This window comes from Neoarius graeffei, chromosome 7 (assembly GCF_027579695.1).
Source record: "Neoarius graeffei isolate fNeoGra1 chromosome 7, fNeoGra1.pri, whole genome shotgun sequence".
Taxonomy (NCBI): domain Eukaryota; kingdom Metazoa; phylum Chordata; class Actinopteri; order Siluriformes; family Ariidae; genus Neoarius; species Neoarius graeffei.
The window spans coordinates 53,914,965-53,934,381 of NC_083575.1; the positions used below are offsets into that span (position 1 = coordinate 53,914,965).

The window sequence follows — 19,417 nt, forward strand, 5'->3', positions numbered from 1 at the left end:
ATTTCATATCAGAGAATACACACAACAGTTTTAAATTCTGGCAGCACTTATTCATCCTTTCTTACTGTATAAAAAAACAAAAACACTGCAACACACTGAATGCAGGTAATCATATACTTTTGTCATTATTAATTATGAAGAAGCACGTATGAGGAGGGGTTTGTTTGGTGAAGTGTAAGGTGGTCTGCCCCGAGACCCCCTGCAGAGTCACATCCCAGGTGCAAGAAAGGCCACCTGCCATGAGGGTGCTTCCCAGACCGAGACTGCTTTCATACAAAGGACAAAAACACACCTTTCTTCTCCAGGGGCCCAACTTTCTGGAGGGAATCCTACCTCCCACATATTACCGAGACGCAAAAAGCCCTTTCTTTTCACATAACCCTGGCCAGCTATCATTTGAGAAGGGGCACAGCTATTTTCAATCATCCTGTCCTACGCCCACACAGAACACATTGGCTTTGATGGCTCCTGCATAATTATGTGAATTTTATTAAAAGCTCAGCATATTAATCTCAGCATGACAGTTGGCTATCAGTAAACTTAACCTTCTCTGAGGTAATAACAGCAGCTACAATGAAACAATATTTCAATTAGTTGGCCTGACATTAACCACTATATACCGGAAGACAAGAGGGAGGATGGGGGGGGGGGGGGGGGGGGGATATTGTTGCAGCATTGTAGAGCAAAACAAAAGTCCTGTTCCTAACCAGGAATCTTCAGTACAGGCCAAAGAGAATCTTCCTTACAAAGGCATATTTTCACAGGATTGCTCATTGTTTTCATCCTCCGTTCCTCAGAAAGAAAAGGTAGATGCCAGTTACTGCATGGTGACGTACGGTACTTGACACTGTCAGTCAGCACTCAATTATCAAATCGAATATTCCCACTCTGTAATGCACGTAACATCAGCTGTCTGCAGTGAGAGGTATTCTTTCACACTGTCAGTCAGAGCAGGTCACACTAATCTGACTACTTTAGATAGGAACACCAGATTCACAGAGCCCAAGCTCAACTCGTAAAGCTCACCTTACCACTCAATGCATCTCAGAAAAGTCAGAAAATGAATGTAAGCCCATGTGCCAGCTTTAGGGCAGGTAACCCAGCTATCTTACCTGTCACTACTGGGTAGCTCTGGGAAACGCTGGAGCCCAGTTCGGAGCTGGCGCTGGTGGATAGGCTGGGCTTGACCTCGTCCAGTCCTGGGTTCAGTGCTGGTAAGGAGTATTCGTTAGCCTGCCAAATGAGGGTACATTTTAAACAGGTGTACAGCAAAGCTAACTTCTTAAATTTTTTACAAGAGGTGTTCAATTGTAAAACTGACAAAGCTTCTGAGCTGCCAGTCACAATATTTAGTCTGGCAATTTCCACACTATTATAAAAACGAAATGCGCCATCAGAGAAGACACTGGAAACATCTACTGCTCTAGTGACAAGTTTTATAAATGAGCATCTGAAATATAGTGATACTGAAATTCTGTAGTATCTGCCGCCTACTCATGGAGAGGAAATGAGACTGTAAAGGCCTGTGTGTGTATTTTGGTGGGAGGCCATGTGCATGGAGAGTGCATACATTAGGTTTTTGAGCAGGGCTGAGAGTAGGATTTGGAGAAGCTTGAAAGGCAGGGCTGTCAGCTGCCTCTTTGTGCTTGACTGCAGCCATCCCCATGACCAGCCAAGGGAAGAGCTTTGTTAGATTACCAACATGTGGCCCCGTTTCTAGAGCCACAACCAACCGTTTGTAATTGTTGTCTTTGGCATAAGAAATGATGACACACAGACATGTAAGTGAGAACAATTCAAAAGATTTGTATAATTTTGAGAGCACAATACATGCATGCTATATTTGCTGAATTGTGTTTATGGAAACAATAATCTCTACAGAGATTTGTATATGCATTGTTTGATCATTAAGTCAATCTTTAAACAATTGTAGTGTTTTTAATTTTTTTTTTGTCAGGATGGTCATTTTTATGGAAGACCCAGATTCTTAAAAGAAATTTAGATTGGTTACGACAATATAATATAAGCTATGTCATTATGAAACATCTAAAAAAAAAAAGCTCTTTATGAGCAGCCTGACTGCATGCTTTACACCACAATGCTTTTATCAAATCCCTCTGACAATGAAATGAGACTTCCGGCTCCTGTGTTCATCTTGTGTTCTGGGTGTGTGTTTGTGCATGTGTGTGTCTGTGTGTGAATGTGTTCGTGCATCTGTGCATCTCAATGGGACTGCGTCCCAAAGGGGAATGCCATGACCCCAGTCTTGTCTGTCTCTATCCCAGATAAACTCTAATTGTCTGATACAACTGTTCACTGGGCCAGTGGCGGATGTTCCTCTCTATTCGGCCTGGCCTCAGATGCACAACGGCCATTTTATCATGCAGATAGGAGCAGGTTGGGCGTGGGGCAACTGAAGAGCTATCTGAAAAGGATGACCAAATGGCTGGCAGAAGTGTAGGAGGGGTGAATCCATTGACTTCAGCATTTCCAAAATGGCTTTTTAATGCCTTGCTTCAGACCCCAGACATTGGCTAATAGCGTCGCCTTTTCAAGAGTTAAAAAGAAGACCAGAAAGAGACCAATAAAAGGGAATGTGGTCTGATTAATGTTATACTGAATTAAAAGGGATTTTTCTGCACTGTACCAGGCACTGTTTTTTTGCTCACACCTCTTTCTTTGCTATTTTTTTAATACCTTTTTGGGGTTCTTTTTAAGACTGCAAGTCATTTTCAATTCGTTTTGGTATTGATCTTCCAATAGAAATCAGTTTTGTAATTAGCTGCAAATTAGACCCAGTACTATGGGTGAGGGCTGTCCCCCTGATTTATCACCAGTGTAATTCACCCCGATTGGAGAGAAATTAAAATGAACTCAATTAAGGCCACTGCATTTGCTTTATAGGCATCCACTTGGTGTGTTGCAAGGTAAAAATTAATCGTCGCTTGTTGTTTAATAGTCTATTGAAAGTAAATAAAGGTTAAGCCTAAGATGGCTGCATATAAAAGGATACAAAAGGATTTGACCCTTGTGTTATTTTGGCCAGGCTTAGACTGTATTTCTGTCTGTACTTGAGCTTAATCTACTAAAGCTTGTAAAAGTCATATACATTTAATATGCACCGAAAATACAACTAAAATGTGAAATTACAAGAGATTTATTTATTTATTTAAAGATAGTACTTTTGTGCTTTTATGTAAAAATGTGAGCAAAATGTTTTAAAATGTAACATATGTCAAAAGTTGCCACTCATAAAAGTGCTTTCTTTATTGTTACTGTATTCCAATATTGAAATCACGGTTATAGTATCATGCAGTGACCAAGAACAATGTTAAACAAATCAAAACAGTTTTAAATGGGCCATTTACTCAGGAGGTTATTCTTAAAGGAACAGTCCACCGTACTTCCATAATGAAATATACTCTTATCTGAATTGAGACGAGCTGCTCCGTACCTGTCCGAGCTTTGCGCGACCTCCCAGTCAGTCAGACGCAGTCAGACGCGCTGTCACTCCTGTTAGCAATGTAGCTAGGCTCAGCATGGCCAATGGTATTTTTTGGGGCTGTAGTTAGATGCGACCAAACTCTTCCGCGTTTTTCCTGTTTACATAGGTTTATATGACCAGTGATATGAAACAAGTTCAGTTACACAATTGAAACGTAGCGATTTTCTATGCTATGGAAAGTCCGCACTATAATGACAGGCGTACTAACACCTTCTGCGTGCTTCGGCAGCGCATTGATACGGAGCTCAGATATCAGTGCGCTGCCGAAGCGCACAGAAGGTGTTAGTACGCCTGTCATTATAGTGCGGACTTTCTATAGCATAGAAAATCGCAACGTTTCAATTTTTTAACTGAACTTGTTTCATGTCACTGGTCATATAAACCTATGTAAACAGGAAAAATGTGGAAGAGTTTGGTTACATCTAACTACAGCCCCAAAAAATACCATTGGCCATGCTGAGCCTAGCTACATTGCTAACAGGAGTGACAGCGTGTCTGACTGCGTCTGACTGACTGGGAGGTCGCGCAAAGCTCGGAGAGGTACGGAGCAGCTCGTCTCAATTCAGATAAGAGCATATTTCATTATGGAAGTACGGTGGACTGTTCCTTTAAAGTTCATTAAAAAAAGGCTGAGGTGCTTTTAAATGATAACTACTTGTTTGAGGAAACAGTTAAATTTGAAGTAAAATCTTCTTATCAAATAAGACATTTTGATTTAGAAATAAATTTATACATGGATGTTAACTTCAGTATTTACGTTTGTTAAAAACATTTGATGAAAAAATAAGTGATAATATTAGAAGAGTAAAATTTTGTATTTATAAATTGATCAATTTTACAGGGTTATTTTGGATTAACGAGTGTATTAAAGTAATCATATTTGCATTCAGTCAACATGAACCTGTTTCCCTGAGTAGGCTTATGCTGTGAACAAGAGCGCTGTAAAAGACTCAGCAACTTATTTGGCAGAGGAATTATGAGGGCGAGTTTTATATGGAGTGCTCAGTTGGGTGGTAATCGGTTGTAAATCAGCTTAATCAGTTTATTATCCAAGTGCTCAAATCAGTTAGCTGGTAAAATTAAGAATGCAGAAATGTGATACTCAGTATCAGTACTGGAGCTGATATGGGCTTGAAACATTGGGTTGGTATTGAATCAGTGATACATTTTACTGTCTTGTGTTACATGAAAGTTATGTTCATTTTGGCCAACATTATGCATCATGGCATGAAATACAAGATTCAAAGTTCAAGAAGACATTTGCACTAAGTTAGTAAGATATCAGCATCAGATCTGTACAGGTTATTGATGAATATGTAGAGCTCTGACAACAGTATCATTTAAAAAAAAGAATTTTTTTTTTTGCATTCTCTTTTGGGTCCTTTCACTATCATATTGACTGGTCGTGTAGTAAATAGGCTAGATTACAAATTAATACAAAATTGCATTGCTTATATTTTGTTTGGGCTCATGAATTTATTTGAAATATGGCATGGTTATAAATGTTTAGCAGTTAGCTGTATTGCTACTGACCTGCTCTGGCTTGATGTGCTCTGATGTTGGGAAGACGTCGGGGTACGATGGCCGCTCAAACACCCGGTCCAGAGCCTCCAGCTGCTGCTGAGTGAAGGCATCAGCCCTCAGGTGCTTTCGTAAACTCTCCACACTACCCTGAGAATCACTGTTTGGGCCAGAGCCATCTGAGCCATCTATGAGAGAAGAGAGAGACAAGGCCACATGCTAGTAGGAGTCATTATGGCACTATTTCTCCTTGGAGCAGGCCCCCAACCCCTTCCCCCTTCCTCACAGCTCGGGATAGTGCATCTCTCAGCACCAGCAGTGAGAGCGGGGATGAATGATTGGTGTATATCAGTTCAAATTCAGTCAGCACTGGCCTCAAACAGATCCTAATAGCTGTGGAAAGGCAGCATGATGGGGGAAGGGGAGAGGGGAATGAGTGTCTAAGATTGAAGGAGAGGGAAAGGAAAAAGGGGAGGAGAGAAAGAGAGAGTTGTTCTCTTCCACCTTCACCTCCCCTTCCTGGTCCAGCATCAGCACCATCATCATCATGTGGTAGGTCTACAGTAATTGATGGATTACCTTCAGTGAAAACATGTTGGAAAGACCAAGTGTTTTAGTATGAGCTGTAGCAATAAGCGGGTGGAGGGGGACAGTTCTCATTCGGCGACGGGTGGAAATGGAGTGCTATTATTTAAAGGCACAATTTCCTTTAGAATGTAATGCTGCTTTCACTTTCAGATTGCTTTTCCCTGGAAAAAATGGGAGACCAGCTACAGCCTGAATACAATTACACTGCTTGACTTCTAGCTTATGCATTTCCTTCAAATACACTGTCTATAAACAAATGAGCAGTTTCCCTTTGGCTTCTGACCTTATCACCTTACTAAAAGCATCTTATTGGCTTTCCTACTGCTTTGTTTTGCTTCTGAAAATCTCCAGCTAACCTGCTTGCCATGCCAGTAGCCACCCAAACTCCCAGCCTCTGACTTTAGCTCCCTTACAAATCTGTCATTCTAAATTTGCAGCAGATTATGTTCTCTCCTCGGCGTGAGTGTGGTGATATATGATATGCAAGGCCCCTATTGATTGCCTGATCTGGTGGCAAGAGGGAGGCGAAATGCACTTGAAATGAACATCATGCCTCAACTCATTGTGCGTATAATACTCTACTTAATCCCACACTTTTCTGTCCTATGGAATTCAATTGATCAATCATGTTCCACTGATAGTACCATTTCAGAGGTGTTATTGCCATTCTACCCGGCAGCTTGACCTTTTTTCAATGGCTGAAGCCATAGGATGAACCTGACTTTCAGAGAGAAATGGATCCATAGAGAGCTATGATAGAGCTCTGTGTGTGTGTGTGTGTGTGTGTGTGTGTGTGTGTGTGTGTGTGTGTGTGTGTGTGTGTGTGTGTGTCTTGTATTCTTTGTGTGAAGTAGCATCTAGAATAAGGCAATATATTTGAACCTCCTATTAATCCCTCTTGTGGCATGTATGGTTTTCATATTGCTTTTTTTCCTGTCATTATTTGAATCATTCCATATTTGAGGTCAAGCTTTTCTTATGGACCTCTCCCTTGGGGGCCTTTTCATATGACTGTGTTGTTGTTGCTGTATAAAACTCAATTGTTCTCTTTGGTACAGAAGAAAATAGAGTCATTAATTACTTTCTATCAGCTAGCCTAAGTGCAAACTCCGATCAATAAGCAAGCGTTTGTCGTTCACTGTGGTAAAGCATGCTTCCCATACTCAAAAGCCCAAAACATGCAGCACTGTTGGTGGACACAGGGGACACTACTGCTGCTTGAACGGTTGGTGGGGGCGCAGCGCTGGACTGCTCTCCACTCTACATTACAATATTTAGAGGAGATCTGAGCTACACCAAGGTTACATCAGCTATTTGTGTTCTTATATGTTATTGATTCAGTGTTCTCCTTCTACCTTAACATATAACGAATGAAGTGTGTAATAATGGGTACAAATTTTGACCTCTAAGGAACTGCACATGAGACAGTCAACATAGTGTAGAATCCATTGTGTTGTTTCCCTGTGTCAGTCGTTGCTGATTACCCTGTGGTTGTTCCACATTGATCACATTTGGACACTTTTTTTTTTTTGACATCGTCTTACATTAGCACTCTGGTGCAAAGGGACTGCAGCTCTGTCAGATCAGATAACTGGAGTCCATAAAACACTACTCTCCTGGGCTTCCTGTTCCGCAGGGCCTCATTCAGATAAAATTAGAGTATAAGAGTTCTAGGTTTTCCTAACGTTAGAAAAAATGACAACAAACATCTGAAAATATGTCTGAGAGGCGTTAACATAAAAAAAACCCCTTTAATTTTCATTTCATTATTTTTTATTTCAGAGTTGACCCGTTGTAACTGAAAATACAAGGTGTAAATATTTGTTTTTAATTTAATTTTAATCACACTAAAATTGCAATACATTTATATATTTCTTTAGGATACCAGAGTTGCAGCACTAGCTGTAAATATTTGCTGTTTTTTTTATTTTTTAGCTTTTGTGTGCTTTGAAAGTAAATGGATAGATGGGGCAGTTAGGGCAGGTGTGACATCCTGTAAACAGAGGGATATTATGCCTTCCGCTTTCATCTCCTGCTCACTTCAGATAACATCATGCCTGAGACAGACATAGAGGGAGAGACTTTTTGGAAAGTAAATAAAGTTGGATTGCTCTTGGCCTGGACTTTACTGACAATAACATATGCCAGGTTTTGTGTAGTGTTTATTTTCTATATCCAATTAGGGTGACATGGCTGATTTATCTATTTATTTATTTTTAGGCACCCTAAATGACAAAATGATCATCGCAAATTCAGATAATTTTGATTACTGCAAAGCTGTAACTGCGTGAATCAAACACATCCTGCACTTAAAAAAAATCAATTATGGAGGGAACGAACCTAAAAGCACATAATACAAGGGAGTGGGAGAAAGAGAAGGAGAGAGGGATTCAGCAAACGGGCAAACACACCTTCCATGTCAGCTGTATTTACGTATTTGAGAAAAAAAATCCCCTATTTATGAAGGCCATGGAGCGGAAAGGCTGCACGGCAAATAAGTGTATCATAAGAGATGAGAAAGGGAGAGAACAAGAGAGAGGGAGAGGAAAAGAGAGTGAGAGATGCTGCTGCTGCTGCTACTATTGGTGCTGGTGGTGGCAGCACAAGCGGGGCTGTTAATTTCCTGTTATGTTGCGGCATGTTTAAAAGCTTTATTAATTCAATTTAGCTGTGCTGAGCAGGCTGGCAGTGGGCTGAGGAATGAGAGCCCTCTCTCTCTGTCTACCCCTCCTCCCCCTTATTGTCAGAGTGGGTTGCTCCTGTCACCCATATCACACATCTTCTACTGTACTCACACCCAGGCCATCATTTAGCACATCGGATTCATGTGACGCAACGTTCTGGAACACAATTAATAAACGCATCTCCCTCTCTCTTAACCTCTCTCTCTCTCCCTTTCCCTCTTGCTCTCTTTCCCCCACTCTTGCTCCTTTTAAAACCTGAGTAATGCAGCGCACCATTAATTCTCAGCATCAGTGCCCATAATTGACTTTTCTCTGACATGATTCCTCTTCAAGCGAACCAGCCTGTCCTTAGATGTTTCCATGCTGCAGATTTGTGAGGTGTCATTTTGTGAGCAGGCCGCCAGCAGACGACAGAGCGGGTCTGCTTGAATGCAGATGTATCAGCAGAGCAGGGCATAGACCTTTTGTGTCCTTTGATAAGGAGCCCTGACACCTTCTTCTCTCATGGTTACGCTCTGCAGCTTCGCTCAAATCTGGGCTTTCTCTTTCATACAGAGGCCATCATCAGGATGAGATCGGAGGGATGTTCTTTTTCGATCTAGACAGAGGCCAATCCATTTCTTGGTTTGGATGTATTTCATTTCTATTCCTTTTTTTTTAGAGTAGAATCCATATTGACACAATAGAATCTTACAAGCCATGAAATAGGAGCACAGGCTAAAGCATTCTAGCTGCAGGCCAAACTATTTTAGCATGGGGATTTGACGTGTGCTGGGGCCGTTCACTCTCAAAGCAATCCTTGTCAAATGAACAAACGAGCTACAAAGAGAAATGCTGAAGCTTCGGCATGCTTTGACCATGATGGCATTGGCTTTGAGGATGTAATCTCTTTATCTTGTCATATAAATAAACTGCTTTGCCTTTTAAATCACCCAACTTTAATTTCTCTCTCATAGGCCTACATGCTTGTCCACTCCCACAACAACTTCAACATTCACTTCTATTTTTTTGGTAGGTAATTTATTACAAGCAGCATCAAACACTTAAACTCCCTAACTACCTTGTGTTTGCCAGTCTGGATTTATATTGAGGGAAAAGACAGAAGGGCAGCTTGGGTCATACCAACCTGCACATCAGCCATAACAAGGTCATAATCAACTAACCAGTGCTTTGGGTGGGTGGAACATATAATATCAATACATTCCTCAACACTACATGGTGGTAATTAAATTGGTGCTCTCATTTGTCATATCTCATATAGAGGTATTAATGAATGAGTGAAAAAGCCTGAACAGACTTAATTCCCCCCCCCCCCCCCCCTTTTTTTGCTATTAATGCATTTGGCACGACAGGCATTCTATTTTCCATAATGAGATACACAAATAAATTTAGCAATGGATTGAGGGGCCTGCATAGGCAGCAATATGGTTGAGGCGCATTCTCAGTGTGCTGGTGTAATTGGTATCACTGCTTGCAGACATATAAACCAATCTTTACAAAGATAGGGCTGCAGCTCTCTCCCGCTTCCCCTCTAGGCTATTCCTTTTGTCTTTTCAATAGCTTGTGCATCCGTGATAGAGAAACCAGGATGTTAATTTGTGAATTAATAGCTTTTCTCTGCAGAATTGCAAATTCTCTTAAATGTCACTATGTTCAACGTGCAAGGAGCTATTGCCACCAAAGAACTAATCTAGAGAGGTACGCCCCCCCCCCTCCCCTCTGCATCATGGTTAACATCACCCATAGCTAGCGAGTCTAACATGCTACTTCTAATTTGCAATAACACATGAAAATGGCAGATTAATGACTCTTATGACACCTATGTCCCTGAAATTCCCCTTCTGACGACCTGGTGTACATAACGCATGTCACACTACATTATCTCCACAATCCCCTTGTAATGGGGGCATTTTTAAGGGCAGTGCAAGCTGGCTTCTATATCTGAAAACAAGTGCAATGGCCTGATGCTCAGTAAAATGACCATAATTCCAGCACTATTAAAAGAAAACCCGGAGAGCAAACTTTTTCTGCAAAATCAGCCAGTTTTTTCTTCCTGTTACATTTGGGCTTCATAAAACGTGCTATTCTACCCCCATCCCCTCAAAACCGGATTAACATATTTTCAGTTATGTCATCATCTAATGAAGGTGAGACTTGCGGCACCCAGCCAAATATGGCTCAGGTAGCCCAAGGCTGCTGTGCTGCTATGAAATTGAAACCAAGCACAGACTGTCGAGCAGCCTCCCTGATGTCCCTGTGTGAAATAAGGGCTAAGTTTAAATAACTCACAGCTTTCTGGACAATTGTCACAGAATGAAAAAAAAAATACAGCTAAAAGGTCTTCATTACAGTCCCACCATAGCATGTGTTCAGTACAACATATCTAAACACACAGAAACCATAAGTACTTTAAAATCAAGTAGTAATTAAAAAACGTGTGTGTGTGTATATATTGTTTGCCACAGTTCTTGTAATAGTAGTTATAGTTATTAGGATACCCACTACAGAGTAGAATGTATTATTATTAAAGCAAAGAAAGCTATAAATTGCCAAATGATCTGCACAGCAATTATCCTACGCCCTTCTTTTGACACTTAAATTAAGCAAAATGTAATCAAACTATCACCACTTGCATTTAACCATACATATGATGATCTAGTCACTCTCAATCCATCCTTGCAGCAGTGGAGGAAAAACTCTCAATAACTTCAGCAAACCATGCAGCAAATGTGATTTGTTACAGACACATTTTCACAGACTTTATATATAGGACCCAAACTGCTCTCCATAAAGATATCATTAGGCATAACTGTGCTCTGTCTTCAGCAGGGACTCTAGACACACATACACACACCCTCACATGGTCACTTGATCAGAGTCGAGTGGCCTGTGATTGAGCAAGCAAAGAAAAGGTGGGCTAACAGAACTTACAATATCCTATTTTCTTCCCATCCAAGTGGTTGCCACTCCAGAGAACTAAAGAGATGGAAACATAAAAGAAGCAAGTAGGCCTGCTTTGATAAATGTTTTAAGAGATCATTTCCAACCACTTCCCCCCTCCCTCCCTTAAACTGCTCCTGCATCTGTGTGCTTGTTTGGCGCAGAACCACACTGATCTTTATTCACTAGCCTTCAAAAGCTTCTTTTTTTTTTTAAATAGAGCCGATGAGCCATTAGGCCTTGGGCAGTGTGTGCCCTCTCATTTTGAAAGGAGAGAAAATATTAGTACAGGTCATGATCCTTATTTGTGTAACTTGTTTTGTTGACTGTAGTTTGACTACAGCTGTCCATTTTCAGCATAGTATACAGACATCCTGACATGGGGCTCAGTGAAAAACCTTTTTAGTTCTTTTTTTATTCTTAAAAATCCAAACACTATTAGCAGAATGCATCTACAATACTGTTTTTTTTTAAATATTAAAATTCAGTTAAAATGTGATATGTTTATATGTTATTTCATATATTTCTTGTTGCGCATACTGTATATTTATCTTTGTTATTTCCTCAGCCCACTACTTATGCATCTTGTCATAGCGCTTACGAAATCATAGTGCCTCATGTTATATGTGCACTTTCTAGGTGGCACTGACATACCACATCATTCACATGGAAAAAGGTCTTCAGTTCCACAAACAGCTAAATGACACAGTCCAATCTGCACATTTACTACCTCCTTTTCAAAGTGCTATCAAATAACCATCTTCCTTTCTTGGCGCATATTTTATTTGAAATTATGGGCAGTTATAGAAAACCCAGAAAGAGTTTCAGTTTTAGTAGAAGCAATAGAATATAATCCAGTCTCATACCATCATCGCGTTTTCTCTTTTCGCCGTTGGAGCGAGGGATTCCGAGGATGCCGTTGATGGAGTAGGAGCCCACCGGGTCATTCGATGCACTTGATACAGGTGGGGAGGCTGTGCTAGGCACTGGATAAAGCACAGGATGGAGGTTAAGACTAGAAGACCATTTTTCAACATAAGGACTATTTTTATGAAAAAGGATGGTTCCCAATATCTAGGTTTGCAATAAATATTTAAAAAGCTAAGCATCTATCTTACCTATAGTGTGTCCTGCTGTGGTGAGGGTAGTTCCTGTCCCATCTGGAGATGGATGGAAGGGCTGCTGAACTTTGGTCCGTATTATCCTATAAAAGTTAATAGACTCTGCTTAATATTTTACCAAATGTAGCAATTACACTGCTCATCAAAACTGATTTCCATCGAAAGATTATGAGGATAAACAAGGTTAAACCCCTGTGTACAGGCCTTTCCCATAAGGATAGCTGATTCTGTCACAAACAACCAATCTGAAGGCATTAGGGCCAGTCGTGAAGTCAATATTTAAGGATGAGTAGGAGCTACCCTAGAGAGTCTAGATTCAATCAAACAGGATCCCAGTTTTAGAAATATGATAAAGTCCCGCTTGCTCAAAGGTGTGATATGGGGGAAGGTCTTCATTGCACTTTGGTCTGAATGATCTTGCAAACAAAGCATGAAATCACATCAATTCACCTCAATGATGGGCTTCACTGCCTTGACCTGGCCTCAACTTCAATAATGTCTCGCTGTCTCAACCTGTCTCCCACATTCTTTCTCTCTCTATCTATGTTCCTCTGTCTGTCATTCTCTCTCCATCTTTTAACCGGCTTTTTGAAGAAATCGAGATTGCTTGTAGTCTGAGACTACTGACTTGCCTGATCAGACTTTCTTACATTGTTCACAAATATCCAGGATTGCAGTGCAGATGAGGCCTTATTGATTGGGACTTTGAGATAAAAAGAAAAGTTGTGAATTAATAGTGGAAGGGAATAGATGCAAATGGTGGGCTATAAATTATATGTGACAAGAAAGCAATAGTATCTCATTGCCTCACAAAAGCCTACTGCAACATTTGATGCCTTTAATCTGGGCCACACACTTTTGAGAGAAGGAGCTGCCATCCTGTGTTGCACACACATTTATATTATTTGTCTCCACATTCTTCATATTATAACCCTAAATATACACAGGGATTTGCAATCTGATATTATAAAAGTGATTTAATTTTATAGGAAATTCAGTCTAAAACAAATTCATCTGCTACACAATGCCATATTTTATACTTATGTGCTGAGACAATATTACTATTCCCACAGACAAAATATTACCCTGAGTGGTGATTTTTTTTTCTCTTGGTTCTGCACCAGTTCTTATTTATGTGGCTTGCATAATCTGTTTTCTAATATCTTTGTTCAAGATGTCTTAACAAGTGGTCTGTACTTTGTCAAGAATGACAAACCCAATGAGAACTTTGTGGAAAAAAAGAAAAAAAAAACACTATCCATATTTTATTTGAATTTTTAACTTTGGATCATAACAATGATTTGACCCTATGACTTAAACAAGCCATATAAATTCAAAGCTTTTATTTGAAATCCATGTTCCTACTATTGAATAAGCAATCTGGGGAGGTGAATTAATGACATACCCTGGTGCTGAAAATTCCCTGTAGAAATATGAAAATATCAGTCAATACAGCTGAAAGACACTTAGGCTCATGGATATGTGCCGGTGCCTCTATGTTGCAGGACCGACACTGTGTCTCCCCAGTATGTGTCTTATCTTTAATAATTCATGCAGAGAAATTGTGCTTAAAGCTTGGATATCTTATAATGTCAGCAGAGCAGAGCAGAGGTCAACTACCTAACCACTCAAAACATAAGGGTCAACTGTCATGTTCTGGCTCTGGAGATGGGGCATGCTTGCAGATGCATTACAAGAACACCTGTTTGAAAGGCATGAAGTTTCGAAACTGACGTTAATACGTCAGCAAAGAAATGCATTCCTTCTTTTAAGGGCAATCATGTAGTTCATGCTTTAGACATGAACATTTGATTTGAGCAAAGCTATAGGATCACTTTGAACTTTCCAATGTTTCAGGCTGATACTGAACTCTTTCCAGTTGTAATTATTTGCAGACTTAATGGCAACTTATTCCTGTATGCTGGATATATCACACACTCTAAAAAATAATGGGGCCAGTACCGGTTCTTCAGGGCGATGCCATAGAAGAACCTTTTTTAGGGCTTCAAAGAACCGTTCATGCAACAGTTCTTTAAAGAACCATTTAAACCATTTGTTTGAGCAGTGAAGACAGATTTGTGTAAACATAGCCTATGTGCATTGACCAGCAAATGGTAAGAGAATGCCAGGCTCTGAAGAACCATTTCCAATGTGAAGAACGTTTCGCATAATGTAATGGTTCATCACAGAGTTTTGACTCTCCATGGAACCATCCAGAGATTTGAAGAACCACTGAAGCACCTTTATTTTTTAGAGTGCAGTTTTAGTTGCTAGAGAAGTAGTCACAAAAACCCTAAACAAACAAACAAACAAACAAAAAAAAACGAAAATAAAAATGTTATTTTGATTTGTTAGTTATTGTTCTAATATAATAACACAATCATTTACGAATATAATAAATGTATTTGATTAAAAGCCCTTTAAAAGGCGAGACAAACAAGTGGTTCTCCTTTGATGTCATTCATTAATGCAAATGTAGAGTTGACCACATCCGGGTGGAGAGCAGTTCAAATCTCTGCTTTTAAGAGGTCACGGTGCATGAAATGATATTTTTTTTAGTTTCTCTTGCCCTCATATATATATATCGGCAGTATCCAGTGCGGCTCGGTCCATGCTCTCTGTGCAACTCATTAAAGTGTAATGCTGCTGGCTGCCTCTCTGGAACAGTGCCTCCTAACCAAAGTTCAGCACTAGCGCTCGCAGCAGGGCCTTTCTGCTTTTCCCAGCTCACTCGGGATACTTTTTCTCGAGCTCTTTGTGTTTAATGAGCAAAAAGTGAATAAAGTAGCGAGTGGTTAACACTGCTACTAGTTTTGCGGCAAGATTAATATTCATGCGTAAAAAATAAATAAATAAATAAATAAAGCCGGTGACGGCTATTTCTGCATCTATCTATCTATCTATCTATCTATCTATCTATCTATCTATCTATCTATCTATCTTCATTTATTCATACATACATGCATACATACTACTACTACAAACAAAAGAAATAATAATAATAATAATAATAATAATAATAATAATAATAATAATAAAGGCACCTTTAATAAATAAATCTAATTTATCGCACTTTTGTGTACATTAAAATAATGAACCAGAGTATTTACAATTTTTATTTTTGGTAAGAGTATATATATATATATATATATATATATATATATATATATATATATATATATATATATATATATATATAAAATGTATGTGTGTATGTATGTTAGTTCAGCCTGAGTTGTGTGATCTGCAGACGCACTTTCGGCTACTGTGAGATTTCCTCACCTCTGCTGTAATAAGGAGCCTGTAGCTCTGTAGCTCTGTGGCTGTAATGCAGTATTGAGCGAGGGGCCCGTGTGTTTCCCGACGCCACTGGATCTTTTTACAGGTTATTGATTTGGGTTTAAGCGGGACAGATGTGATTTTGCCGACGTGGACCACAGATCTCCGTTTGAATTGCATGTCTGAGACCATCATGAGAAATAACTCACCACTGATGAAGCTTTTCCCTGACAGAGTGATTACTTTTCCTGCGCCGTGCCACAACTCCATCTGTATCTCTGCTAAACTTGTACACCTGTTAATCGGTAAACGAATAATTTCGCGTATTTCCCTTGCTCTTCCTGCTCCAACACTTAAATGACATAAAACTAGTTTAGCTATCGCTTCACTTCAAGCTAGCAAGAAAACATGACCTTGTTTAAGTAGTTATGATATATGATATACCATAATAATCGCTGTGTATTATCGATGAGGTAAGATGCCTACAATGCTTTTTTTATGTGCGTATTTACGCATTTTTCAGTTAGTGACGCAATTAAGCTGAAATGATTTGAAATAAATTATATATAATTTTTTTCCTGTTTTTACCTGTTGATGGAAGAGACGCTTGGAACCGTGTCGTTGTCACACACTCCCTCGGCGAGAAGTCGGTCTCTGATCTCCCAGGCGAACATGGTGGGGTTCTGCCGCTTATATTCTGCAATTTTATCCACAACTTTTGGAGTGGCTACTTTTGGTTTGGAACCGCCAATAACTCCAGGTTTAATACTGCCAGTTTCGTAGTATCTGCGAGACATGAGGGGAAACAAGTCGTTAACATGGAAGTTGTCTAATCCACTTTCCACATCAGACGCGCGGCTTCCCTATTATTCGCCTTTAATAGCCTATTAATAGTGGTAGAATTTTTGCTATCATATTAAACATACAATAACCAATAGGCTTGTGATGTTTCCTTGGAAATAGAATGAGTAGTGTTGCCAATCACTTGGAGCAATAATTTACAAAATTACACTGCTATGCATTCGCAGTATACCAGTAAGCTCTTTTTTGTTATGACGTCAGCCTTTGGCATTTTACGTCATTCTAAGTGTATTATTATTATTATTATTATTATTATTATTATTATAAGGTGATGTTCCATGCAGCCAAAGGTAACAGGATATATAATTCATGTTTCATATTCCAAGTGTAGAAAACAAAATACCTCGTGAAATCCTTTTGATAGCTGGAAAAAAATATGTCAGAAAATTCAAAGATCCGTACATATGTAAAACGTTCCCAGTAAACATTTTATTATCCTTTCCCGAGTACACTAATCTATCAGTCAAAGCAAATAACATAACCACCGGGGAGCTGCGTAAAGAAATAATAAAGTCATTATATCCGATGGTTGTTATTAGGATTATGTCTGACTGGGCACTTTTCAGCGTCTTTCAAATGCTGCCTTAAAGCAGGCTGAAAAACAGGCCTAGTTGCATGATATAAATGGTAAAATAACTGAACGGGGCTTGGAAGGCTCTAATTTCTGTGGGACTTCTTATTTTTGCCCTACCTGCCCAGAATTTTGCTGACACAGCCGTGGCTGACCCGGAGCTGTCTGGAGATGTCACACGGTCTGACCCCTTGGTGTGCCAGCTCCACGATCCTCTGCCGAACCACGTCAGGTAGGGGTCTGCCGTTCACAAACACCCCTCCGAGCTGGTTCACACCCCCATGCCCTATGTGGGAGACAACAGCACACACACACACACAACAGCGTAACATTACATACATATAGAAGACACGCTGCAATGTAGCCTACACAGTCTCTCTCTCTCTCTCTCTCTCTCTCTCTCTCCTTTGCGCGCGCATACACACACACACACACACACACACACACACACACACACACACAGAAACCAAAACACTTCGTTCAGCTGAAAATGCTTGTCAAAATTATCTTTATGTCCATATACACACGTGATCAGAACAAACCTGTCCAGTATTAACGCACAATTGGAATCATTAGTGCTTAAACAAGTTCAGTGTGTTCTTTAAAAAAAAATGTAAATCCGACAGTTAAACCTAATCTTATGTATTCAGACATCATATTATGTCGTATATTATACTCAACTCGTTTCCCCTCCTCAGTTTTACAATTTATTATTATTATTATTATTATTATTATTATTATTATTATTATTATTATTATTATTATAGGTGATTATTGTTGTGATGCTCGTGGTCTCCATGCAATATTTGTGTATTAGAATATATCTAACCTCTAAATGCCGGAATTCATAACAAAATTACCTTTCAACATTTGTTGTCCCTTCTCCAGATCGCGCAAAACTGATAAAGATATTTGCTCCTGTACGCATAACCCAACAGCGAGTTAGGTAGTATTTTCCTCTGCTATTCCATTGCAGCCAAACACATGTCGCATAGATTACGTTTCAGGCTGTTTAATTTTCCTTGCACAATTATTGTAAATAATTAAAAAGATCTTTGATAACTCATATTACAACCACAGAAAAGCAACTGCAAAACAAGAATTAATTATTTAAATCGGGAGTTCGTGGACAATAATTTTGAAACGCAAACGAACGAACAAACAAACAAACAAACAAAACACCAACAAGAACTTCTTTACTCCTTATATGACCTTATGTCTGTTATTATTAGTACTGATTAAACAAATTTCTGCCATCTTTATACTACTGGGCTCTTGCATTTTCCAGCCCTTTCTTACATTCTTCACTTCTCTACCTAATTAGAATCAAATATAGCCCTTTGAATAATATAAATCGCATTTCCTCCTGAAATTTATAATCTCAGAAATATTTAATAAAATACGATTACATTTATACATGGTTGCTTTACTATTAGCAGATTTTTCATTTTAGCCTTAAGCCGTCACTGTTAACCTGCTTGTTGCTAAACAATAATAAACCGTATAGGCCTAATTTATTTGCTTTACATTATATTCTATGAAGCCAGCTAAATACTGAGCAAGTTATTAGAGGAATTGTTGTTGGGTATAATTAGTACAAGCTATTTAATTGTGTGGAATTTCGTCGACTTTTTTTTTCCAACTTCATCTGCTGCTGCTCAATATGGGATAACATAAGGGCCAATATGGCAAATCATCTTTGAAAATATTTTGCGCTTTACGAAAGATGTGTTCAGGTTTGTATTTATGATTGTTTGTTCATGATATAATTAAGTACGTTATTTGTTTATTCCCCCCCACACACCTTTTTATACACTTTAACTTATGCGCATATTCAGTTTTGTCATTTATAAAGAATTTGATGACATGACGCATGCACAAAAGCTTGCATGTGTCTGGTCAAGTTCTTGCACTACATAGTAGTGCATAGTACACTGCAGTTAGATTTCTGTTTTCTTTGGAAATTTGGAAGAGGACAGCAAAAACAAATCTTATACTTACGGTGCATCGCCGTGAATGGATCTGCTTTGCAGTGAATATCCATGGGATAGCAAAGGAAGGAGAGATAATCGACTGAGGTCGCCGTCTCGCCTCGATTATGCAGCTTTCAATGCGGGTTAGAAAACTGCTGCTGTCCGTTTGGAGCTTCAGAGCCGCGGCTCACTGGAGAACAACTTCTGCTGCTGCTTCTTCTTCAAGTTATTCTCGCTTCAGTTCCTTCAGGGGTAAAACGAGTTTGGATTGCAGATCATGTCCGTCACTTGTCTTAGAAAGCGAACAAAAATCTTTTGAGGGTCGTTCAGTGGATGCTTGTTGGCCACATATTTTAAAGGAACGCGTTTTATCG

The 19,417-nt window shown here is 39.4% G+C and overlaps 1 protein-coding gene across 5 annotated transcripts in view; it reads right to left on the reverse strand.

The window, feature by feature from the left end:
- pax2a (paired box 2a) overlaps nucleotides 1-19,120 on the reverse strand; it is a 28,646-nt gene extending 9,526 nt beyond the window's left edge. Inside the window, exons 1-8 of one of the 5 annotated variants that reach the window (XM_060924746.1) lie at nucleotides 19,072-19,120; nucleotides 18,545-18,547; nucleotides 17,191-17,356; nucleotides 16,227-16,424; nucleotides 12,357-12,442; nucleotides 12,105-12,224; nucleotides 5,039-5,214; nucleotides 1,113-1,233 (exon numbers count right to left, since the gene is read on the reverse strand). In XM_060924746.1, coding sequence (XP_060780729.1) covers nucleotides 1,113-1,233; nucleotides 5,039-5,214; nucleotides 12,105-12,224; nucleotides 12,357-12,442; nucleotides 16,227-16,424; nucleotides 17,191-17,356; nucleotides 18,545-18,547; nucleotides 19,072-19,114 — 913 coding nt within the window. In that variant the 5' untranslated portion in view covers nucleotides 19,115-19,120. Of the gene's footprint in view, nucleotides 1-1,112; nucleotides 1,234-5,038; nucleotides 5,215-11,229; nucleotides 11,275-12,104; nucleotides 12,225-12,356; nucleotides 12,443-16,226; nucleotides 16,425-17,190; nucleotides 17,369-18,544; nucleotides 18,548-19,071 lie in introns of all 5 variants that reach the window. The other 4 variants (XM_060924742.1, XM_060924741.1, XM_060924745.1 and 1 more) reach the window with 4 other exon arrangements.
- Between the last annotated feature and the right edge of the window lie 297 nt (nucleotides 19,121-19,417).